Here is a 25,683-nt window from a genome sequence, read left to right as displayed (position 1 = left end):
GGGGGGAGAAAGAGAGGGAGGGAAACGTCAATGTGTGATTGCCTGCCTCATGCCCTCTGGCCAGGCCTACAACCCAGGCATATGCCCTGACTGGAAATTGAACAGGCAACTGTTTGGTTGCAGGCTGGCACTCAATCCATTGAGCCACACCAGGAAGGGCTAAATTTTAAAATGAGAAGAAAGAATGTTTTATCGGGAAAATATGTCAGGCTGCATTGTTAAGTTAGAAACAAAATAAAACAAAAAACTAAGTACAAAAACTGTGAATACTTCATAGAATTCTTAAAAATTAATAGTTAAATAATACATTAAGACCTAAAATAAAACAAAAAAAAACGTGTACTCTCACTCCAAATCATTCTCATCTCTCATTTAATAAGAATGTTACAGAAATACCCTAATTCTTGTCCTTATATATATACATAAAAGCCAATTAACAGAGAAATTCTTTACATTTCTACATAGAAGAGGAAAATTCTTGGCCTCAAAATGAAAACTCACTTGTAAAAGAAAGCACAATGAATCAACCAACATCTCAATTAAAAACAAAACAAAACAAAACAAAAGTCTTAAGTGAAAACTATCACTGAGAGGTGGGTTCAGTTTCATTCTTTGTTTTCTTTCTCTCTTTGGGCACTTTAAATTATGAAAGAAATTCATATCTACAGCAGTTTTCAAATCTAGTTCTTCAATCTAAGAGTGCCCTCTTCTGGTGGTTCTATGATTCACATTCAGCTAATTCATCAATATTGAGAAAAGGAAAAGCTTAACTTGAGAAAGGTGATTGGGAAAAATTATTTTGAAACCTAGAAATAAAAGGCCTTAGTTTTTAATTTTGGTATGACAAAAATAAACAAACAAAATCCAGTTGTGAGTATAATGGTAGTTCCCAAGGACTGGAAAGGGGAAAATGGAAAGGTATGTGTAATGTGTATGAAAAATTTCTGGAGGTATATTTGCACAACACTGACAATATACTGAACACTATTAAACTGTACACTAAAATTTTTAAGGTGGTAAATTTTGCTATATGCATTTTATCACAACTAAAAATAGATAAATCCAGTTGAAATAGAAAGAGTCCAGGTTGATGGCAGCAGCTCTAAGTTGAGACTGTTTTCACCTCAAGTCAAATGTTTATGATAAATCAAAGTCACCTAGATTTGATATAATGTTTAATTCCCGTCTCACTAAATGGGCACATTTCTCTTAATTTACTTAAACTACAGTTAAAAAACAACTTCATTTCAACTTTTAAAGTTTTTTAGTCTTGCAGATTTAGAGACCCATGGAAAAGACTGTAAAAATTCCTCTTAATTTACTTTGGGAAATATTAAAATATTTTGCAATATAAAAAATAAAGACTCCAAGTTTTGACATCTATTGGGTTGAAAGCATGACATTCACTGAGATGAAAAACACGAGAAAAGGAACAAGTGTTGTAACACTTGTTGTAACAAGTTGTCCTGGATTGTAACACTGCTAAATATCCTCATTGCACAGACAGTTCCCTCTCTCTCCCAAGAATGATCTGGCCTCAAATGTCAATAACGTCAAGAATGAGAAACCATGGTTTAGAGTTATTTCCTCTGACTTTGGCCTTTTTTAGCCTTTGTAGCAGGCTTCTGTTCTTTCTCTATCACTCACAATTCTGTCTTTAGCCCGCTTCTCTTTTCTCTATATTCTTTTGGGGATGTAATCCTTTCCCATAACTTCAACCACCACATCTATGTTACTGATTCCCACATCTATATGTCTAGTCCCAACCACTCTTCTAGCCCTAGAATCTTGTTCCTTCTGATTTCCCCATCACACATTTCTATTAACCTACTGCTACATTTCCTGTCTTTATTAGTGGCATCTGATAGAAAACCACAGGGTCATTTATATTCCAAACATTTTCTGAGTATGTAGTTTGCAAAAAAGGCTGTGCTGTTACTTGGAGGAAAGTAGTGATGGTGGAGATGAGAGGCAATCATGGTTAATAAGCACTTTAATTGCATATCTATGATTATGGCGATATTTCTGCAAAAAAATTATCACCTGGAAGCTAAAGCTCAAAGTGTTTAATCAACTACTTAAATATCACAAAGCTTGCATTTAGCAGAAGATTTTGAAAGTCAGTTATATTTTTATATTAAGGATTGAACTATCTCCATTTTTAAAATAAAAAAAAATGAGTACACTTACAACCCAGCTATTCCATTTCTGGGAATTTATCCCCAAAACCCAAAACACTAATTTGAAAGAACATAAGCACCGCTATGTTCATTGAAGCATTATTTACAATTGCCAAAGTATGGAAGCAGCCCAAGTGTCCATCAGTAGATGAGTGTATAACACAACTATGGGACATTTACACAATGGAATACTATTCAGCTATAGAAAAGAAGAAACTTTTACCCTTTGTGACAGCATGGATGGATTTGGAAAACATTATGCTAAGTGAAATAAGCCAGTCAGAGAAAGACAAATACCATATGGTTTCATTCATATGTGGGATCTAAGGAACAAACTGACCTAACAAGCAAAATAGAGACAGACTCATAGATAAAGAGCAGGCTGGAGGGGGTGGTGGAGGTGTGGAGGGACCCAGCAAAAAAGAGAAAAAACTCATTGTGGTGATTGGGGAGGGAGAGTGTGGGTAGAGGTGGAAGAGGATATAGGGGGATAAATGGTAATGGCAAATACAATATGATGAACTATTTAAAAAATTAAGGACAGTGCTGGAAATGTGTGGCGTAGTTTGTCCATAGCCTAAGGGAGATGGGTGTGAATGGTGAAGTTCCAGTGGCCTTTTCTTCTAAGCCAATTTGTACCCTCTCCTAGTTACTTACCAGATACTAGAGTATAAAATGCTTGTGATATGGAGATGAATCATTATTTTCTATAACTCTAGGACAAAATAAACATTACCAATTAAAGCATGACATACCATGAATTCTACAAGATTTCGTGGATATCGAAATGTTTTTAAAAGGTAAGTCTTCAGAAGTTTCTAATCTGTTACAATATGAAGAAAAACGTAATATTAAATTCTGTGACATAGGGTAAACTTATTGCCCACATTCAATTTCCAAGGTCAATGTTAGCATGCTATTCTGCACTTGAGTCAACTAACACGTTTGTGTATTGTTTTATAAACGTTCGGAAGTAGTTCCATAGCTTTGTATTTTGCATCTGCAACTTGATGTTAAAGCACTTAGCTCTTCAATAATTTCTTTGTTCCCTCCCCTAGCCCCTCACACTCCACGCCGCGTTACAACGCACACAAAGTTTACAGGCATAGATTGTATAAGACAGCCCATAGATTTAGTTACACTATGGGGAGAAATGATGGAAAAACATTATATTATATAAACGCGTCGTTTAAGACCCATCCTCATAGAAACGTTAAAATGGGGTAGGGTAAGGAGCTGGGGCGGAGGCAGAGAGGGGATATACGTCTCAGGATACAGGAAATACGGTAAGAGAGAAACCCGGAGGAAGCTCTGTGTCTGGAGGGGACCCGGCGCCATCTCAGGTCTCTTTCCCTCGCTAGGGCCCACCACAGAAAACTGACGTCCAGGTCCTGTAATCCTTATGGGGGACCAACCTTGCACCTCCGGGAGATCTACGCTCCCACCTGGAAACACGCGGGAAATCAAGCCTCCGAAAAAGCGCTGCCTCCTAGCTCCACGGTGGGATTATCCGGAAGGGACCCCCAACGGAGGTAGTACCCCTCTCCCCTCCGCACCTCCTCCTGCATCACCCGGCCTGAAGTCGCACCCTCCTCCTCCGGAGAAGTAGTAGACTATACTTCTCCCACCCTAAGCCAGGTCAGATTCCTCCTCTCTCATCTGGGACATTCTGGCTCTCTGGCAGTTAATTACGTGTTTCATATATCGCCTTCCCGCTTTTCCTGATCTCTCTACGATTTTAAAATTGAAGAAAGAATATGGAGGCATTAAATCATTCTTCCACAAAATATGCTTGGGTGAAATTTTGGATATTTGATGATATTAATTATTTTTATTATGTTAGTTGTGATAATTGTGGGTTATATTAAGAGGTAGGCTTAAAATGTTATGGTTGAAAGTACTGTAATTTAGTGGGGTTGAGGTGGGGGTTAGAAACAAAAGGTTCATAAGTTGATAATTATGAAAGGTAGGCGATGTATTTATGGGGATTCATAAAATGAATCCCCTTATAACACCTTCTAATGTTCTCACTACTCTTGTGTACATTTGAAACTTTCAGTTTAAAAATGCTTTAAGATGAGTAATGACAATGTATTCAAGGCCTAATTCCCCTGCCTAGCACTGTGCTAACATAATGTATTTATAAAGTGAGCTATAGAATTATGTGATCATTTCCCTGTGTATGGTGGGAGAAATTATAAGTAAAAACGAAGTTACAATATGATGAGTTAAACCGAAGTGCCATAATGTTTGCTTGTTCAAGGTATTCAGGAAGCAACCTAGGATGGACCCAGTCATTCTGCCTGGTAGTAATCATGAACTTTCAGAGAGGAAAAGGGAAATTTGGGTGAGCCTTAAAGGGTGAGTGACATCTGCCTTGTGAAAGGGGAAAGAATGTTTTTCAGGCCTCATGTTTTGAGAACAAAAGCCCCAAGACAGGTTTGTTCTGGGAACAGGTTAGCTATAACTCTGAAATCTATGAGAAGGACTATGAGGTGAAACAAAATATTGTAGGGCCCTAAATATTATGCTAAGGAGTATGCAGTTTCATCTGTAAGCATGGAAACCATTGATGATTTTCAAGCAAGTGATGTATTTTAGGAGTCTACTATTTTACTGTCAGAGAAACAAATCTTCTGTTTACATGAGCTTATAGAATGCAAAAAATAAAACCAAATCTGATGTAAGCTTCACAGATCTTTGTAATCCAAAGGAGACAGGGCTTTTACTTTCTTCATTTATGCAATTAACCTCTCTGTGAAGCCCTTGCAATGGACTAGGCATTGTGCTGGCAGCTAGAAGGGATGATGACCAAGGCATAGTGCCTGCTACATAGTAGGAGTGAAACAGATATTTGAATAAATAAATGAATGATAGGACAACAGTGACAACTAAGGGTGTTCTGAATTTAGGGCTTGGTTGTATTGCATAGAAAATGAAAGAGCTCTAGTTCACTTGAAATTACTGTTAGATCATTCCTTACAGCCTGAATTCCCTCAACTTTAGTTCTATATCCAAACAGGTAGTGGTGGTGGGTAAGAGAGTATAGGAATAGCAGTGCTCAGATAGAAAACAAAGGAGGTAATATAGGCCAAAAAGTGCAAGAGCTACATAATTTCCTCCAGTGGTTCAAATTATTGAAAATTGTAATAATAATAAATACTTACTGAACATTTTTATGTGCCAGATACTATTCTAAAGGGCTTCCATAGTCTATGCTTAGCCAAGCAATAAACTCTAATGTAATATATATGCTTATAACTCTTTTCCATGAATCATAATTGAAATGGGAGAATGGTGGAGCATAAGGACTTGAGAAGGCCAGGGGAAGAGATAAACAGTAACAGAAAAATTATTTTACCTTATTTATTATTTTTCAGTCTTTGAGGGATTGCAGTATGACTCCATTTTTTTGGTGCATTCGTAACATAGTTTATTCAGTGAAGACAACCAAGATTATTGACAATGCTACCCTGCTTTTCCTGTTGTCCTGCACTGGGAAGTTGTGATTTTTAAGGTAATGTCTTTACCAAAAATTAAGGGGAGAAGAAAAATAAGAGTTGATTATGACATTAAATTAATTTTGACATTACAAATGACTAGCCAAACAAAAACCCAAAATCTATTACCAAATGATAAAATTGAAACCATTTTCTATGCTATATGAAACCATATATACCACGTAACAATGTTACCTATAATCTGTTTTGTTAGATTAAGTCCTTATTACTTTATAGTTTCTGTTGTTACTATGAAAAGTATATTTTAAATCACATTTTCTGATTATTTCTGGTAAATGGGAACATGATTGGTATATTTACATACTGATTTTACATGCTGCAACCTATCTTAATTCTATTTATTCTGATGATTTATGGATTCTCTGTTAATTATATTGGGAATAATGGCAAATTCTTTCTGTCCAATATTTTTTGCTCATCCAATATGTTTAGAAAATTTTTAGCTTGTTTTCTGTACTAGCTATGATCTTCAGTACAACAAAAATTAGTAGAAGTGATAGAGGATTTCCTTGTTTTGGTACTGAATTTACAAGGGAGTTTTACAAATGTTTCATTATTTTTAGTAGATTTCATTTTTCATCTTAAGGAAGTTCCCTTCTATTAACTTGCTGAGAGTTTTTCTTGTGAATGCGTATGGAGTTTTTTTCTCCAGATACTTTGTAAATATTTATTGCCATGATTATATGTTTTTTTCTTAATTAATATGACAGCATGACAAATGATAAATTATGATACTAAATTTTTAATAACATCTCCTGGTTTTGGTTTCAGTAGATCTTACAATTGAATATTTTGTTTTTTATTTTAGTAATTTTTGGTTTTATCTGTTTCCTTTACTTTCTGTTTCCTCTTCTTCCAATTTATTTATTTGAACCTTTAGCTCAGTCATTTTCAATTTTCTTTTCTAAAATAATTTATGACTATAAATTTTTCACTATGTACCACTTTAGAAGAATTTCACAGGTTTTTATATGTAGTAACTTATTTTCATTTAATTATTTTTTAAAATATTATTTTATTGTTAAAGTTGTTGCAGACAGTTGTCTGCATTATTATTTTTTTCTCATGATTTCTTTTAGACTCATGAGTTATTTGTTTTTTTTAAATTTACAAACATGTGTCTTTTTAAAAATCATATTGTGAAATCATTAGTTCAATTATAGATGAACATCTTATTTTCTGCTGTTTAATGTTTTTTTTTACCTTTCAGGAAATAAAAACCAAAATTATACACTGGCTCTTCATCCCAATAGATTTTAAAAATATAAAACTTTTTGTTTAATTAAATACATAGGAAAAGAGTGATATTATTTGATGGTGGAATTATTACTGATATTTATGCTTATGTTTTTAAACCTTTTTATTTTGATCTAATTCTACACTTAAAGAAAATTTGTAAGAATATTACAACAAACTACCATATACTCTTTCCCCAGATTCACCAATTAACACATTGCCATGCTTTATCATTCTCTATTTCTATATCTTTCTTTATCATTCCACTCCCTGCTCCCTTCCCTTTTTTCCTTTTCTCCTCCCCCACCTGCTTCCCTTTCCTCCCCCTCTTCCTCTCTCCCCTTTCTTTCTCCTTCTCCCATTTCATCTGTCTGAACTATTTGAGAGTAACTTGCAGACATCATGCTTCTTTACCTGTAAATACTTCAGTGTATATATCCTCAGAACAATGTCTTTCTCTTGCACAAACCTCAGTACCTGTGACAACATAAAAATTTGATATTGTTCCGTAAACATTTATTGTCAAGATTACATACTCATACTTACTGGAAAATGGATGAGTTTGGGAAAACATATATTTCAAATGGACAATATAAGTTGTGTTCTTTTTTCCACCTTTATTGATGTACATTTAACATAGCATTTTTGTAAGTTTAATGCGATTATTTGTTATACATATGTATTATAGAATGATTAGCAAAATACAGTTAGTTAACATATCAGTCATCTCATTGTTACCATATTTCATTTGTGGTTAGAACTTTTAAGATCTCCTCTCTTAGCAACTTTCAAATATATAATACAGCATTGTTAACTATGGCCACCATTCTATAGTATAGTACTACACTATGATGGTAGTTGTATAACTATGTATAACTAAATATAGTGTAGTATAATGTACATAATGCTATACACTAGATCCTGAAAAGTTGTTATGGGTGAAGGTTTATACCTTTTGACCAACTTTGTCCATTTCCCCCTCCTTCTTGCCCGAGGAAACCACCAATCTACTCTCTTTTTCTAGGAGTTAGGCTTTTTTAGAGTTCATGCATAGGTGAGATTAAACAGAATTTGTCTTGGTCTGAATTATTTCACTTAGCTTAAGGTCCTCAAGATTCATCCATTATGTCAGAAATGGCAGGATTAACTTTTTCTGGCTGCATTGTGTATATAGACCACATTTTCTTTGTCCATTCATCTCTCTGTAGACATTTACTTTGTTTCAATATCTTGGTTATTATAAATAATGATACAGTGAATATTGGGGTGCAGATATCTCTTGTCAATAGTAATTTCATTTCCTTTAGCTATAGTCCCAGAAATAGAATTGCTGAATCATATTGTAGTCCTATTTTTAGTTCTTTGAAAACCTCCAAACTGTTTTCCCTAGTATGTGTAACAATTTACATGCCTAACAACAGTATACAATGATTCCCTTTCCTCCATATCCATGCCAGCATTTATCGCTTGTCTTTTTCATTCTAGCATGTGAGATATCTCATTGTAGTTTTCATTTGCATTTCCCTGACAATTAGTGATGCTGAGCAAATTTTCATGTACCTGTTGGCCATCTGAATGCCTTCTTTGGTAAAATGTCTATTCAGGCCCTGTTCACCTTTTAAAAATTGGATTACTTATTTTTTTTCCTATTGAGTTGTATGAGATACTTATATTTTGGATTTTTTTTTATCAGATATGTGGTTTGCAATTATTTTTTCTCATCACATAGGTTTTCCTTACAATCTGTTGATCATTTCTTTTGCTGTGCAGAAGCTTTTTAGTTTGATGTTGTCCCATTTGTTTATTTTTATTTTATTGTTTTTTCTTTAGGTATTATACCCATTAATTCATTGCAAAGACCAATGTAAAAAGCTTTTTCACTATGTTTTTATTCTAAGACTTTTATGGTTTCTCGTCTTACCTTAAGTCTTTAATTCATTGAGGTGAAATTTTTGTGAGTGGTGTAAGATTGGGCTTCCGTTTCATTCTTTTTTCATGTGAATATACAGTTTTTTCAGCATTATTCATTGAATAGACTATCTTTTCTCCATTAAGTACTGTTAGCTTCCTTGTCAGATATTAGGTGACCATATATGTGGGGGTGTATTTCTGGGCACTCAATTATGTTCTATTGGTTTGTCCTTTTTACATCTGTACCATACTATTCTTTTTTATAAATTTTTGTTAAAGTATAGTAGCAATACAATATTGTATTAGTTTCAGCTGTACAGTATAATGATTCAACATGTATATGCTTTACAATGTGATCACCACACTAAGTCTAGTAACTATCTGCTAACATATCAAGTTATTACAATGTTATTGATTATATTTTCTGTGTTGTATACTATATCCCCATGGTTCATTTATTTTACCACTGAAATTTTGTACTTCCTATTCCCTTTTATATTTTAACCTATCCCCCAACTGCCTACTCCTCTAGCAACCATTAGTTCTCTGTATCTATGAATCTGTTTCTGTTTTGTTTTGTTTGTTTTATTTTTTAGATTCCCCATATAAGTGAAAGCATAAAGTACTTTGTGTTTCTCTGTATTTTATTTAGCATAACACTCTCTAGATCCATTCATGTTGTAGCAAATAGCAAGATTTCATTCTTTTTATGACTATTATTCCATCATGTGTGTATCACATCTTCCTTTTTTAAAAGATTTTATATATTTACTTTTAGGGAGTGGGGAAGGGGGAAGAAAGACAGGGAGAGAAACATCAATGTGTGAGAGAAACATCAATCGGTTGCCTCTTGCATGCCCCCAGCTGGGAACCTGGCCTGCAACCCAGGCATGTCCCCTGACTGGGAATCAAACTGGTGAATTTTCAGTTCTCAGGCTGGCACTCAATCCACTGAGCTACACCATTCAGGGTTGTATCACATCCTCTTTATCCATTCATCTATCAATGGACATCTAGGTTGCTTCCATATCTCAGATATTGTAAGTAATGCTGTAATGAACATGGTGGTACATATATCTGTTCAATTGGTGTTTTCGTTTTTTTCTGTAAATACTGAAAATTGGTGTTTTAATTTTTTCTGGTAAATACTTAGAAATGGAATTACTGGGTCATGTGGTAGTTTTATTTTTAGTATTTTGAGGAATCTCCATACTGTTTTCCATAGAGACTACAACTTACAATTCCACCAAAAGTGCATGTTGGTTCCCTTTTCTTCTCATTCTTGACAGAACTTGTAATGTTATTTGTTGCTTTATTGATGGTGACCATTCCAACATGTGTGAGGTAATAATCTTATTGTGCTTTTGATTTGCATTTCCATGATGATTCGTGATGTTGACCATCTTTTCATGTCTATTGGTCACCTGCATGTCTTCTCTGGAGAATGTCTCTTCATGTCTTTTGCCCATTCTTTATCTTTTTTGTCATTGAGTTGTATGAGTTCTTAGTTTATTTTGATTCTCAACTACTTATTGGAGATGTCATTTGTGCATATCTTCTCTCATTTAGTAGGTTGTCTTTTTGTTTTATGATGGTTTCCTTTGCTGTGTAGAACCTTTTCAGTTTTACAAAATTCCACTTGTTTCCTTTATTCCATTGTTTACCTAGCTTGAGGGGACATATCCAAAAATATATTACTAAGAATGATGTCAAATATTATACCACCTATGTTTTATTCTAGAAGTTTTATGACTTCTGGTCTTACACTTAAGTCTTTAATGTATTTTGAGTTTATATTTGTAGATGATATAAGAGAGGTGTCCAGTTTTTTTCTTTTTTTTGCATGTATCTGTCCAGTGTCCCATAACCACTTGTTGAAGGTACTGTCATTGCTTCATTGTATATTCTTGCCTCCATTGTCCCAGGTTAGTTGACCATATAAGCAAGGGTTTATTTTGGGGCTATTATGTTCTATTGATGTATGTCTGTTTTTGTGCCAGTACCATACTGTTTTGATTATTATAGCTTTGTAGTATAGTTTGAAATCAGGGCATGTGATACCTCCAATTATGTTTTTCCTCTCTCCAGATTGCTTTGGCTATTTATAGTCTTTTGTGGTTCAATATAAGCATTAGGATTATTTTTTCCAGTAATGAGAAGAATGTCATATGTATTTTTATAAGGATTACATCGAATCTCTAGATTGTTTTGGTTGTATGGTCCTTTTAACAGTATATCCTTCCATTTATTTGTGTCTTCTTTTTTTTCTTTCTTCAATGTCATAGTTTTCAAATCATCTCTTTGGTTAAATTTATTCCTTTTTGGTACTATTGTAAATGGGATTATTTATGATTATTATTTGGTTTTATTCTTTTTGGTACTATTGTAAATGGGATTATTTTCTCAATTTCTCCTCTGATCATTTGTTATCAGTGTACAGAAATGTGATGGATCTGTATATTGATTTTTGTCTCCTGCAACGTACTTGAATTCATTTATTAACTATTAATTTTTGGTGGATTCATTAGGGTTTTCTATATATAGTGTAATGTCATCTGCAAATAATGACAGTTTTACCTCTTCCTTAGCAGTTTGGATTCCTTTTATTTCTTTTTCTTGCCTGATTCTTTTTCTTGCCACAGAAACTGGGGTTTCCTGGGTGATGCAGGCTAAGGTCAACCCCCATCTGTGTTTTTCCTGGGGTACCCTGCCTGAGCTATAAAGCAATCTGAGATATCCGCTACTTGTGCTGGGCTCGGGGGTTACCAGGCAAAGCCAAGTTGTGAATCTAGGGTTGCTGCTGCTAGTGCTGGCCTGGGGCTCACTGAGGCTAGCTGTTGCTTATTTGAGAGGGTTTAGAAAGTTGTGCAGAATGAGCCAATACTAGCGATTCATATGAAAAAGCAGGTTGGGTGGGCCCGTAAATTGGGTGGGGCAGAGTCTCTGGGGACTTACAAGGCAGATCAAACAGTGTTAGCCAGGTTGATGGAGTCTCAGATATGGCACCAGCTTGCCAGCTCTGTGGCTCTGTGAGGGGAGGGTTTAGAAAAGAGACAATGGCCTCTGATTGCCTTGGTTTCTCCCACTATGCTACTGGTTTCTCCCACTATGCTACTGGTGCCTTTCAAGCTGCTACCCCAGTGCTGGAGTTCATAGAGAGTGAGTCTGAGTCTGTGAGTCCATGTGTGGGTTCTTTAAGGGGAACTGCTTGGGGCTCCAGAAGTTTTTTTCACTGTCTCAATCCCTGCTGATTTTTGTGGCCAGAAGTTACGGAGACTTATCTTCTTGGCACTGAAACCCTGGGCTGAGGGGCGTGTTGTGGTGCTGTGACTCCTCACTCCCAAGATACCCCTCCTGAATTTTTATCCACCACACATGGTGGTGGGACCAGACTGTTTTGCATCTGCATCCCTCCTACTAGTCTAGATGGATGTGGTTTCTTTAATTCCATAGTTGTCAGATTTTCATTCAACTTGATTTCTGATGGTTGTGAGTGATGGTTGTTCTATATTTTGTAATTTTGTTGTGGTTTTGTGGTTTTGTGAAAAGGTGAGCCATGTTTGTCTATGCTGCCATTTTGACCAGATGTTCCATTGCTTTTTAGTCTATTTTGTTTATTTCCTCCATGAATTTTATTATTTCCTTCCTGCTACATACTTTTTTTTTCTTTTACTAGTTTCCTTAGATAAAAGGTCACATTGTTCATTTGGGATTTTTCCTGTTTCTTGAGGTAGGCCTGTATAGCTATAAACTTTCTTCTTATAACTGCTTTTGCTGCATCCCATGAATTTTGTAAGGCTTTGTTTTAATTTTCATTTGACTCAAGGTAGTTTTGATTTCCTGTTTCAGTTCCTCTGTGATTCATTGTTTATTTAGCACCATGTTGTTAAATCTCCACATACTTGTTTTTTTTGCCTTTTAAAAAATGCTCACCTGAGAATATATTTATTGATTTCAGAGAGCAGGGGTGGGGAGAGGGAGAGGGAGAAGGAAAAGGAGAGGGAGAGGGACATCATTGTGAGAGAAACAGCAATTGGTTGGTTGTCTCCCATATTGCTTCTACCAGTCACTGAACCTGCAGCCTACATATGTGCCCTGACAGGGAATTGAATCCATGACCTTTTGGTTTATAGGACGATGCTCCAACCAATTGAGCCACACTGGCTAGGGCGTCCACAATTTTTAAATTTTATTTTACTTTTGTTTTCCTCCTGTAGTTAATTTCTAGTTTCATGCTATTGTGGTCAGAAAATATGCTCAATAAAATTTCAGTCTTCTTCAGTTTATGGAGACTTTTTGTGGCCTAATATATGGTCTATGCTGGAAAATATTCCATATATACTGGAGAAAAATGTATAATCTGCAGTTTAGGGATGAAATTTTTTTAAAGATTTTATTTATTTATTTTTAGAGAGGGAAGGGAGGGAGATAGAAAGAGAGAGAGAGAAACATCAATGTGTGATTGCTGGGGGTCATGACCTGCAACCCAGGCATGTACCCTGACTGGGAATCGAACCTGCGACACTGGTTCGCAGCCCGCGCTCAATCAACTGAGCTACATCAGCCAGGCTAGGGATGAAATTTTTTATGAATGTCTGTTAAATCAATCTGGCTTAATATGTGGCATTTAAAACCATTATTTTCTTATTAATTTTCTACCTGAATGATGTATCCATTGTAGTAAGTAGGGTATTAAAGTCCTCAACTACTACTTTATTACTCTTTTATTTTCTGTCTTTATGTCTATTAATATTAGCTTTATATACTTGGGTGCTTCTATGTTGGGTCCATATATGTTTACAATTGTTATGTCCTCTTCTTGAATTGACCCCTTTATCATATGGAAAGTCATTCTTTGTCTCCTTTTATATTGTTTCAAGAGTATTTAATCTGGTATGAAATATTGCTCCCCCAACTTTCTTTTCTTTCTATTTGCATGGAATATCTTTTCCATCCCTTCATTTTCAGTTTGTTTGTGTATTTTGATGTAAAGTGAGTCTCTTTTAGGCAGCATATATTTTTATCCATTCTGCCACCCTGTGTCTATTAATTGGAGTATTTAGTCCACTTACATTTAAAGTAATTATTTATAGGTATGTGATTATTGCCATTTTTATTTTATTTTTTTGTTTTTCTTGTTCTTCTCTGGTCCTTCTTCTCTTGATATCTTCCTTTGCGGTTTGTTGATTTTATTTAGAGTTTTTTAAGGAGTTCCTATCTTTATTTTATTTTATAATTTTAAAGATATTATTTATTTTTATTTTTTCTTATTTAAAGTATATTTTATTGATCATGCTATTACAGTTCTCTCATTTTTTCCCCTCCTCTTTATTCCCCTCTGTCCTGTACACCCCCTCCCACCAGCATTCCCCCCACTTAGTTCATGTTTTACGTATCAGTTCTTTGGCTTCTCCATGTCCTGCACTATTCTTAACCTCCCCTTGTCTATTTTGTACCTATCATTTATGTTTCTCATTTCCTGTACCTTTTCCCCCATTCTCCCCTCTCCCCTTCCCCACTGATAACCCTCTATGTGATCTCCATTTCTGTGATTCTGTTACTGTTCTAGTTGTTTGCTTAGTTTGTTTTTGTTTTTGTTTTAGGTTCAGTTGTTGATAGTTGTGACTTTGTTGTCATTTTACTGTTCATATTTTTGATCATCATCTTTATCTTAGATAAGTCCCTTTAACATTTCATATAATAAGGGCTTTGCACCAAGGAGTTAATGAAAAAATATTTATTCAGACTGGTAGGTGGGGTGGAGAGGAAGCATGGCAGGCAGCTTCTAGAGAACCAGGTCCTCCAGGTGGGTGAGGTAGTGGCTGATAAACCAGGAGGAACAACTGGAGAGGGAGACAGATCGAGCAACCCAGGGTACCAGTGTGGGAAAAGAAAGCCTGGCTGTAAAAACCTGTGGGGGTTTTGGCAGCAGGAGAAACTCCTAGCCTCACAGGAGTTATTTATTTATTTTTAGGCAGAGGGGAAGGGAGGGAGGGAGAGAGAGGGAGAGGAACATCAGTGTGTGGTTGCCTCTTGCATGCCTTCAACTGGGGACCTGGCCCACAACCCAGGCATGTGCCCTGACTGGCAATTGAACCAGCGACCCTTTGGTTTGCAGGTTGGTACTCAATCCACTGAGCCATACCAGCCAGGGCCCTATTTTTATTTTTGATGTGTTTATTGTAGTTTTTGTTTGGTGGTTACCATGAGATTCATATGTATCGATCTATATTTATAAGCATTTAAGTCTGGGCCCATTTTAATAGAATGGCAATTTTACTCCCACTCCCTACCTTATGTTTTTGATACCATATTTTAGATCCTTTTGTTTTCTGTATCCCCTAACTACTTATTGTAGCTATAATCTGAGTTCAAATATAATTTTTTTCATTTTCTTTTTTTTTAAGATTTTATTTATTTATTTTCAGAGAGGGAAGGGAGGGAGATAGAGAGAGAGAGAGAGAGAAACATCAATGTGCAGTTGCTGGGGGTCATGGCCTGCAACCCAGGCATGTACCCTGACTGGGATCATTTTCTGATTGTATTACCTGAAGTAAGCTATTTAACTTCTGAGTCCAATTTTCATCTCTGTAAATGAAGATAATAAATACCTATAACATTTGAGTCATAAGGTGTTTTGAAAGTCAAGTGATATAAGTAAAATAAAAGAACTATGTATGTATAACAATATATTGAGATAAATCTTGCAATTTTAGTTTTGGCAGAACTCCCAAGTCAGTATATGTCAACTCCTCCAAGCTTGCATATTCAGCCATAACACCATCACACTTGACCTGCAAAAAGGTGAATGAAAACTAGTTTTGTGACTATTGCCCTCAACCATAAAGAGTGTATATAAGGGTACACAAGGATAATAGATGCAGACATTTTTCTACAGGTGGACAATATGTACTCCATGCCCTCTAATAAAGGTGAGAATTAATGCTTTTAAAAATATAGGTAATATTGGCTTATAACATTATATAAGTTTCATGTGCGCAACATTATAACTCAACATCTGTATTTACTACATAGTGCTAACTATCAAAAGTATTGTTTCCAGTTTCACCATAAAATTGACCTTTTTTATCCTCTTCACCTCTGCTAAAGAATGATCTGTTGTCTGCTTCTATGAGTTTTTTTTTAGATTTTATTTATTTATTTTTAGAGAGAGAAGGGAGGGGGAGAGAGAGAGAGAGAGAGAAACATCAATGTGCGGTTGCTGGGGGTTATGGCCTGCAACCCAGGCATGTACCCTGGCTGGGAATTGAACCTGCGACACTTTGGTTCCCAGCTTGCGCTCAATCCACTGAGCTATGCCAGCCAGGGGAGTTTGTTTTTTTTATATCCTACATATGAGTGCAGTCATATGGTATTTTTTCTCTCTGACTTATGTCACTTAACATGATATTCTCAAGAACAATCTGTTTTCATGAATAGCAGGATATCACCCTTTTCTATGGCTGAATAATGTGTATGCATATGCCACATTTTTATTTATTTGTTTTCATACCTTGGCTATTATAAGTAATGCTGGAATGAACATAGGGGTGCATATGTTTTCATATTCTTTGGATGAATACCCAGAAGTAGGATAGCTGGATGATATGATAGTTTTAGTCTTATTATTATTATTTTTTACCTATCTTCCTATAGTTTTTCTTAATGGTTGCACTCATTTACATTCCCCCAACAGTATATGAAGTTTCATATTTCTCTGCATCCTCCCTTGTTTCTTGTCTTTTTGATGATAGTCATTCTAACAGGTGAGGTGATATCTCACTGTGGTTTGGATTTACATTTTCCAAATAATTAGTGATATTGAACATCTTTTCATGTGCTTGTTGGCCACCTGTATGTCTTTTTTAGAAAAATTTCTATTCATCTGCCAATATCATTTATTTTTATTTATTTTATTTTTTATTAATATTCAAATACAATTGTCTCCATTTTCCTATCACCACTTTCCCCTGCCACATTCACCCCCACCTCCCACCCTTATCCTACTCCCTTTTGGCTCTGTCCATGGGTCCTTTATACATGTTCCTTGATAACCCTTTCCCTTTTTTCCCCCATTATTTCTCTCCCCCCTCCCCTCTGGTTACTGTCAGTTTCTTCTTTATTTCAATGTCTCTGTTTATATTTTGCTTGCCTTGTATGTTTTGTTAATTAGGTTCCACTTATAGGTGAGATCATATGGTATTTGTCTTTTACCACCTGGCTTACTTCACTTAGCATAATGATTTCCAGTTCCTTCCATGCTGTTGTGAATGGTAGGAGTTCCTTCTTTCTTTCTGCTATGTAGTATTCCATTGTGTAAATGTACCATAGTTTTTTGATCCATTCATTCACTGATGGGCACTTTGGCTGTTTCCAGCACTTGGCTATTGTAAATTGTGCTGCTATGAACATTGGGGTTCATAGGTTCTTTTGGATTAGTGTTTCATGATTCTTAGGGTATAATCCCAGCAGTGGAATTGCTGGGTGAAAAGGCAGTTCCATTTTTAGTTTTTTAAGGAAATTCCATACTGTTTTCCACAGTGTCTGCACCAGTCTGCATTCCCACCAACAGTGTATTAGGGTTCCCTTTTCTCTACAGTCTCACCAGCACTTATTGTTTATTGATTTGTTTATGATGGCCATTCTGACCTTTGTGAAGTGGTTTTCATTGTGGCTTTAATTTGCATTTCTCTGATGGCTAGTGATGCTGAGCGTCTTTTGATATGTCTGTGGGCCCTCTGTATGTCCTCCTTGGTGAAGTGCCTATTCAGGTCCTTTCCCTATTATTTATTTATTTATTTAGAAGGGAATGGAGGGAGCAGGTAAAGGAGAGAAATGTGTGCAAGAGAAATGCTGGTTGGTTCTCAACTGCAACCCAGGCATGTGCCTTGACTGAGAATTGAACCAGCAACCCCTTGGTTCACAGGCCTGCACTGAATCCACTGAGCCACACCAGCCAAGGCCATCTGCCCATTTTCAATAAACCTGTTTGGAGTTTTGTTGTTGTTGTTGTTGTTGTTGTTGTTGTTGTTGAGATGTATGATTTCTTTGTATGTTTTGGATATTAACCTCCATTGGATGTATGGTTTGCAAATACATTTTTTATTTGGTAGGTGGCCTTTTCATTTTGTTAACTTGTCTCCCTTGCTGGGCAGAAGCTTTTTAGTTTGATGTAGTCCTACTTCATTATTTTTACCTTTGGAGTCAAATCCAAAAGGACACTCCTGAGACTGATGTTGAGAAGCTTACTGTCTATGTTTTCTTCTATGTGTTTTATGGTTTCAGTCCTTATATTAAATACTTTAATCTATTTTGCATTTGGTTTTTTTTTCAGGATTTCTTATTTATTTAAAGAGAGGGAAAGGGAGGGAAAAACAGAGGGAGAGAAACATCAATGTGTGGTTACTTTTCGTGTGCCCCCCACAGGGGACCCAGCCCGCAGCCCAGGCATGTGCCCTGACTAGGAATCCTTTGGTTTGCAGGCCAGCACTCAATCCACTGAACCATAGCAGCCAGGGTTTGTTTTTTAGTATGTGTATGGTGTAAGATAGTGGTCCAGGTTCATTCTCTACCATGTGGCTGTCTAGTGTTCTCCACACCATTTATCCTTTCCTCATTGTATTTTCTGGGCTCCTTTGTTGTAAATCAATTGAACATGTATGTATGGTTCTATTTCTGAACTCTGTATTCCATTGCATTGATCTATGGGTCTGGTTTTTTTTTCTTAGCCTCATCCAAGCACATGCTTATTCATTTTAGGGAGGGAGGGAAGGGGAAAAGAAAGAGAGACAGAGACAGGGAGAGAAACACTGATTGGTATGCACCCTGACTGATGACCGAACCTGCAACCTAGGCATGTGCCCTGACTGGGAATGGAACCTACAGCCTTTCAGTTTACAGGATGATGCTCCAACCAACTGAGCCACACTAGCCAGGGCCTATTTTAATGTTAATGCCATACTTTCTTTATTACTGTTGCTTCATGATAAAGTTTGAAATCAAGAAGTAAGATACCTCCAGCTTTGTTCCACTTTCTGCAGATTTCTTTGACTGTTGGGGGTGTTTTGTTATTTCATAAAAATTTTAGGATTTTCTTCTCTTTCTGTGAAAAATGTCATTGAATTTTTGCTAAGGATTGCATGAAATCAGTAGATTGCTTTGGCAGTAGGGATATTTTCACAATATTTATTCTTTCCATCCATGACATGGATTATCTTTTTATTTTTGTCTTCAATTTCTTTCAATAATGTTTTATAGTTTTTAGTGTACATGCCTTTTACCAATTAATTTTATTCCTAGATATTTTATTACTTTTAAAGCTAGATATTGATTATTTATTCCTAGATGTTTTATTTTGTAAATGGTATTATTCTATTATTTTCTCTTCCTGATATGTCATTATTAGTGTATAAAAACAGCAGATTTTTGTATATTGATTTTGTTATCTGCAACATTATTAAATTTGATCATTTATTCTAAAAGTTTTGGGCATAGTATTTAGAATTTTTTATTATAATTTGTTATTAACACATAATTGACATAATATCCTATTTGTTTCAGGTGTACATCATAGTGATTGATATTTATACACATTCTGTAATGATCCCCCTGGTAAGTCTAGTTACCATTTCTAACCATACAAAGTTACTATAGTTATTGACTATATTCCTTATGCTGTACTTTCAATTTCCATGATTTATATATTTTATAACTGGTGGTTTGTACCTTTTAGTCTCTTCACCTATTTCACTCATTCCCCAATCTCTCTCCTCTCTGGTAGCCACCAGTTTGTTTCTCTGTATCTGGGAGGATATTTCTGTTTTTTTAAAATCATATGGTATTTGTCTCTCTCTGTCTGACTCACTTCACTTAGTTTAATACCCTCTGGGTCCATCCATGATATCACAAATGGTAAAACTTCATTCTTTATATGATTAAGTAATATTTTATTTAATATATGTATCTTCCTTATCCATTAGTCTACTGATGGACACTAAAGATGCCTCCATATCTTTGCAATTGTAAATTATGTTGTAATGGAAATAGGGGTACATATAGCTCTCTGATTTAGTGTTTTTGTTTTCTTTGCATAAATACACAAAAATGGAATTGGTGGGTTGTATAGGAGTTTTATTTTTCATTTTTGGGGACTCTCCATACTGTTTTCTCCAGTGGCTGTGCCATTTTACATTCCCACCAAGAATGTACAAGGGTTCCCTTTTCACCATGTCATTGCCAATACTGGTTGTCTTTTTGATAAGGAGCTATTCTGACAGATCAGAAGTGATATTTCATTGTGGGTTTGATTTTCATTTCTCTGATGATTAGTAATGTTGAGCATGTTTTCATGTGCCTGTTGGCCATTTATATGTCTTCTCAGGAAAAGTATCTATTGAAATCCTCTGACCTTTTTTTATAAGATTTTATTTATTTATTTTTAGAGAGGAAAGGGGAGGGAGAGAGAGAGAGAGAGAGAGAGAGAGAGAGAGAGAGAGAGAGAGAGAGAGAGGGAGAGAAACATCAATGTGCGGCTGCTGGGGGTCATGGCCTGCAACCCAGGCATGTACCCTGACTGGGAATCGAACCTGTGACACTTTGGTTCACAGCCCAAGCTCAATCCACTGAGCTATACCAGCCAGGGCCCTCTGACCTTTTTTTAAAATTTTTTTATATTAAGTTGTATAAGTTCCTTATATGTTTTGGATATTAACTCCTTATAGGATATATGATTTCCCAATGTATTTTGCCATTCAGTAGGTTTCTTTTTCATTTTGTTGGGGGTTTGTTTACTGTACAAAAGGTTTTTATTTTGATGTAATCTCATTTGCTTATTTTTGCTATTGTTACCCTTGTCTAAGCAGACTAGTCCAAAAATATTACTATGACCAATGTCAAATAGCATACTGTCTACATTTTTTCAGGGAGTTTCATGGTTTCAGGTCTTGCATACAAGTCTTTATTTTTAATTTATTTTCATATATGGTATAATAGTCTAGTTTTCTTTTTTGCATGTATTGGTCCAGTTTTTCCAACTATATTTGTTGAAGAGACTGTTTTGCTCCAGTGTACATTCTTGCCTCTTTTGTCACACATTAAATGACCCATATGTGTGGGTTTATTTTGGGGTTCTCAATTCTATTCCATTATTCTATACATCTTTTTTTTATGCTACTAACATGCTATTTTGATTATTGTATCTTTGTAGTATTGTCTGATATCAGGGATTGTGCTATCCCCAGCTTTGTTCTTTTTTTCCCCTCAGGATTTCTTTGGTATTTGGGGGTTTTTGTAGTTCAATATAAGTTTTAGGAATCTTTGTTCTAGATCTGTGAAAAATACCATTGGTATTTTCATGGAGATTGCATTAAATCTATAGAATCTTTTGCTCAGTATGGACATTTAAACAGTAATGAATCTTCCAACCCATGAGTATGGTATATTTTTCCATTTATTTCTACAATCTCTAATTTCTTCTTTCAGTGGCTTATAGTTTTCATAACAGAGATTTCACCTGCTGGGTTAAATTTATCCTCAGGTATTTTATTCATTTTGATGCTGTTGTAAATGGGATTTTTAAAATTTCTCTTTCTGATAGTTCATTAGTATTAGTACAGATAAGAAGCCAATTGCATCCTGTAATTTTACTGAATTCATTTATTGGTTCTAATAGTATTTTGTGAAGTCTTCAAAGTTTTCCATATAAAGTATCTAAGTCATCTGCAAACAGTGACAGTTTTACTTCTTTATTTTTCATTTGGATGCCAGTTATTAATTTTTTAACTAATTACTGTGGCTAGGACTTCCAATACTATCATAAATAAAAGTGGCAAAAGTGGATATCCTTGTCTTGTTCCTGATCTTAGAGGGAAAGCTTTCAACCTTTCATCACTGAGTTTGGTCTAAGTTATGGGTTTGTCATATATGCCTTTATTATGTTAAAGTATGTTTCTTCTATACCACTTTGTTGAAAGTGTTTATCATAAATGGATTTAGAAATTTTCATATGCTTTTTCTGCATCTATTGATATGATCATATGATTTTTATCCTTTGTTTTGTTAATATGTGTCATACTGATTGATTTGCAGATTTTGAACATTTAGGGTTTCTTATATATAATATGTAAACTGCAAATAGAGATAGATAGTTTTACTTTTTCCTAATTTGAGTATCTTTTTTTCTTTTTCTTGCCTAATTGTTCTGGATGGGTCTTATGGTACTATGTTAAATAAAATTGGCATAGAGTGGGCATCCTTCTATTGCTCCTGATCTTAGAGGAAAAACTGATTTTCTTTTTTTGATCATGTAGAGAGATTTTATTAATTTTTAAATTGTGTATCCTGTTACAATTGTCCAAATTTCTTTTTTCCCTTTTGCCTCCCTCTACACAGCCTATCCCTCTTGTCCACAGACAATCCCCTCCCCATTGTCCATGCATCATTCATACACGTTCTTTGACTAGTCCCTTCCCCTTGCTTCTACCATTCCCCCTCTCCATCCTCCCCTGTTATAGCTATCAGCCTGTTCCATGTTTCCATGCCTCTGGTTCCATTTTGCTCGTTAGTTTATGTTGTTCATTGGATTCCAGTTATAAGTGAGGTCACATGGTATTTGTCTTTCACTGCCTGGCTTATTTAGCATAATACTCTCCAGTTCCACCAATGCTATCACAAAATGTAGAACTTCTTTCTTTCTTTCTGCTGCATAGTATTCCATTGTATAAATATACCACAGTTTTTTTAATCCACTCACCTGCTGATGGGCACTTGGGCTGTTTCCAACACTTAGCTATTGTAGATAGCATTGCTATGAATATTGGGGTGCATAGATTCTTTTGAATTGGTGTTTCAAGATTCTTAGGGTATAACCCAAGCAGTGAAATTGCCAGGTCAAAAAACAGTTCCATTTTTAGTGCTTTGAGGAAATTCCTTGCTGTTGTCCACAGTGGCTACACCAGCCTGCATTCTCCCCAAGAGTGCACTAGGGTTCCCTTTTCTCCACATCCTCGCTAGCACTTAATTGTTTGTTGAAAGGTTAGATTTTCACAGCTGAGTATAATGTTAGCTGTGGACTTGTCATACAGCATTTATTATGTTGTGGTACATTCCTATTATGTCCACTTTGTTGGGAGTTTTTTCTTTTTTCATAAATGGATGATTAGCTTTGTCTAATTGTTTTTTGCATCTATTGAGATGATTAATTTTTTATGCTTTATTTTATTTGTGGTGAGTCATATTTGTTCTTTTGTGGACGTTGAACCTTCCTTGCACCCCTGAAATAAGTCTCTCTTGGTGTTACCATATGATCAAAAGAGATCATGTGATGTTGAATTCAGTTTGCTAATATTCTGTTGAAGATTTTTATATGTATTTCATCAGGGATATTTGGCTGGTAATTTCTTTTTCTTGTGGTTTCTTTTTCTGATTTCGGCATCAGGGTAACACTGGCCTTGTAAACTGAGTTTGGAAGTGTTCCTTCCCCTTCTATTTTTTGGCAAAGTTTAAGAACATGTATTAATTCATCTTTTAGTGTTTGGTAGAATTCAACAATGAAGCTATTTTATCTTGGACTTTTGTTGGGAAGCTTATTGTTACTAATTCAGTCTCTTTCACAGTAACTGAATTGTTCAAATTTTATATATATTTTTCATTCAGTTTTGGAAGTTTGTTTGTTTAAAGGACTTATCGATTTCTACCATTTTTTCCCAGTTTTTTGGAGTATAATTGTTCATAGTAGCCTCTTATGTTTCTTTGTCTTTCTGTGTATCTGCTGTAATGTGTCCTCTTTAAATTCTGATTTTATTATTTGAGCCCTCTCAGTTCATAAGCCTTGCTAAAGACTTTCCTATTCTTTTTTTTTTTTAAATCAGCTATTAGTTAAATTTATCTTTCTTATTTTCTTTTCAGTGTCTATTTGATTTATTTCACTCTAACCTTTCTTATTTCCTTCATGCTAAGAGGACTTAAGTTTGTTCTTTGTCTAGTTTCTTGAGGTGTAAAGTTAGTTCATTAATTTGAGATCTTTCTTGTTTCTTAACAGCAATGTTTATTGCTATGTTCCTCCTTGTTAAAACTGCTTTTGTTGGCCCTGGCAGGGAGGTCAGTTGCTTAGAGCATCGTCCCAATACACCAAGGTTGCAGATTTTGTCAGGGGACAAACAAGAATCAACCAATGAATACATAAATAAGTGAAACAATAAACCAATATCTCTCTCTTTCTCCCCCAAGTCAATAAATAAAAAAATTAAATTAAAAAACTGCATGCCATAAAATTTAGTGTATCCTATTTCAAATTACATTTGTCTTGAGATTAAAAAAAATTTCTCTTTTGATTTACTCTTTGACCTATCAAATTTTTAGTAGCATGCTATTAGGTTCTGTATATTTGTAGATTTTCCAGTATTCCTTTTGTAATTGCTTTGTACTTTCATACCATTTTTATCTAAAAAGATCATTGGTATGATTTCAATTTCCTTCCATTATTAATTATTGTTTTCTCTTCTAAAATATAATCTATCTTAGAAAATATTCCATGTTTTCTTAAGAAAAATGTGTGTTCTCCTGGTTTCGGATGGAATACCTTGTAAATATTTGTTAACTGATCTAATGTGTTATTTAAATCAAATGTTTGACTATTATTTTCATTTTTCTACTTTATTGTTATCATTGACACTATTACAAATATCCTCATTTTCCTCCCTTTGTCTATCTCTACCCAGTCCCTAGCCCACCTTCCCTCTGGCCATCACCACACTGTTGTCTGTGTCTATGAGTTATGCATATAGATTACTAAGCTAATCCTTTCACCTTTTTCATTCACTCCCCACTCCCACCTCCCCTCTGACAGCTGTCAGCCTGTTCCATGTATCCATGCCTCTGTTTCTATTTTTTCGACAGTTTATTTTGTTCATTAGATTCCGCATATAAGTGTGATCATATTGTATTTGCCTTTTTTTGACTGGCTTCTCTTACCATAATAATTTCCAGGTCCATCCATACTATCACAAAAGGTAAGATTTCCTTCTGGCCATGTAGTATTCCATTGTGTAAATGTGCCACTGCTTTTTTTTTAATCCTCACCTGAGGATATGTTTTATTTACTTTAGAAAGAGTGGAAAGGAAAGAGAGAGAGAAACATTGATGTGAGAGAAAAATATCAATCAGTTGCCTCCCATATGCACCCCAACAGGGGAACGAACCTACAACCTAGGTATATGCCCTGACCAGGAATTTAACCTGCAACCTCTTGGTGTGCAGGGTGACACTCCAACCAGCTGAGCCACCCTGCCATGGCTTTACCACTGTTTTTGTATTCATTCATCCACTGATGTGCACTTGGACTATTTCTAGATCTTGGCTATTGTGAATAATGCTGCTATGAACATAGGAGTACTTGCATTTTTCAAGTCAGTATTTTGAAATTTTTAGGATATATTTGCAGAAGTGGGATCTCTGGGTCAAAAGGCAGTTCCATTTTTAATATTTTGAAAATACTCCAGACTATTTTCCACAGTGGCTATATTGGCCTGCATTCCCACCAACAGTGCAGTGAACAAGGGTTCACTTTTCTCTACATCCTTGCCAGCACTTGTTTGTTGATTTATTGATGGTAGCCATTATGGCAGTTGTGAAATTATATCTCATTGTGGTTTTAATTTGCATCTCTCTGATGATTAGTGACATTCAGCATTTTTTAATAAATCTATTGACCATCTGTATGTCCTCTTTGGAGAAGTGTCTATTTAGGGTCTTTGTCCATTTTTTAAAAGATTTTATTTATTTAATTTTGATAGATGGGAAGGGAGGGAGAAAGAGAGGGAGAGAAACACCAACGTGTG

The 25,683-nt window shown here is 35.3% G+C and overlaps 1 protein-coding gene across 4 annotated transcripts in view; it reads left to right on the top strand.

The window, feature by feature from the left end:
* The first annotated feature begins 3,490 nt into the window (after positions 1 to 3,490).
* NBDY (negative regulator of P-body association) overlaps positions 3,491 to 25,683 on the top strand; it is a 46,010-nt gene continuing 23,817 nt past the window's right edge. For 3 of the 4 annotated variants that reach the window (XM_045832372.1, XM_045832353.1, XM_045832363.1), the window contains exons 1-4: positions 3,491 to 3,818; positions 4,444 to 4,541; positions 5,561 to 5,697; positions 19,409 to 19,459. In XM_045832372.1, the coding sequence (XP_045688328.1) occupies positions 3,583 to 3,789 (207 nt within the window). In that variant the 5' untranslated portion in view covers positions 3,491 to 3,582 and the 3' untranslated portion in view covers positions 3,790 to 3,818; positions 4,444 to 4,541; positions 5,561 to 5,697; positions 19,409 to 19,459. The remainder of the gene's footprint in view (positions 3,819 to 4,443; positions 4,542 to 5,560; positions 5,698 to 19,408; positions 19,460 to 25,683) is intronic. The other variant, XM_045832382.1, reaches the window with a different exon arrangement.

Source organism: Phyllostomus hastatus, unplaced genomic scaffold (assembly GCF_019186645.2).
Source record: "Phyllostomus hastatus isolate PE091 unplaced genomic scaffold, TTU_PhHast_1.1 phas_contig_10, whole genome shotgun sequence".
Lineage (NCBI taxonomy): Eukaryota > Metazoa > Chordata > Mammalia > Chiroptera > Phyllostomidae > Phyllostomus > Phyllostomus hastatus.
Note: the sequence above shows the minus strand (reverse complement) of the source record. Positions and strands in the feature narration are given on the sequence as shown.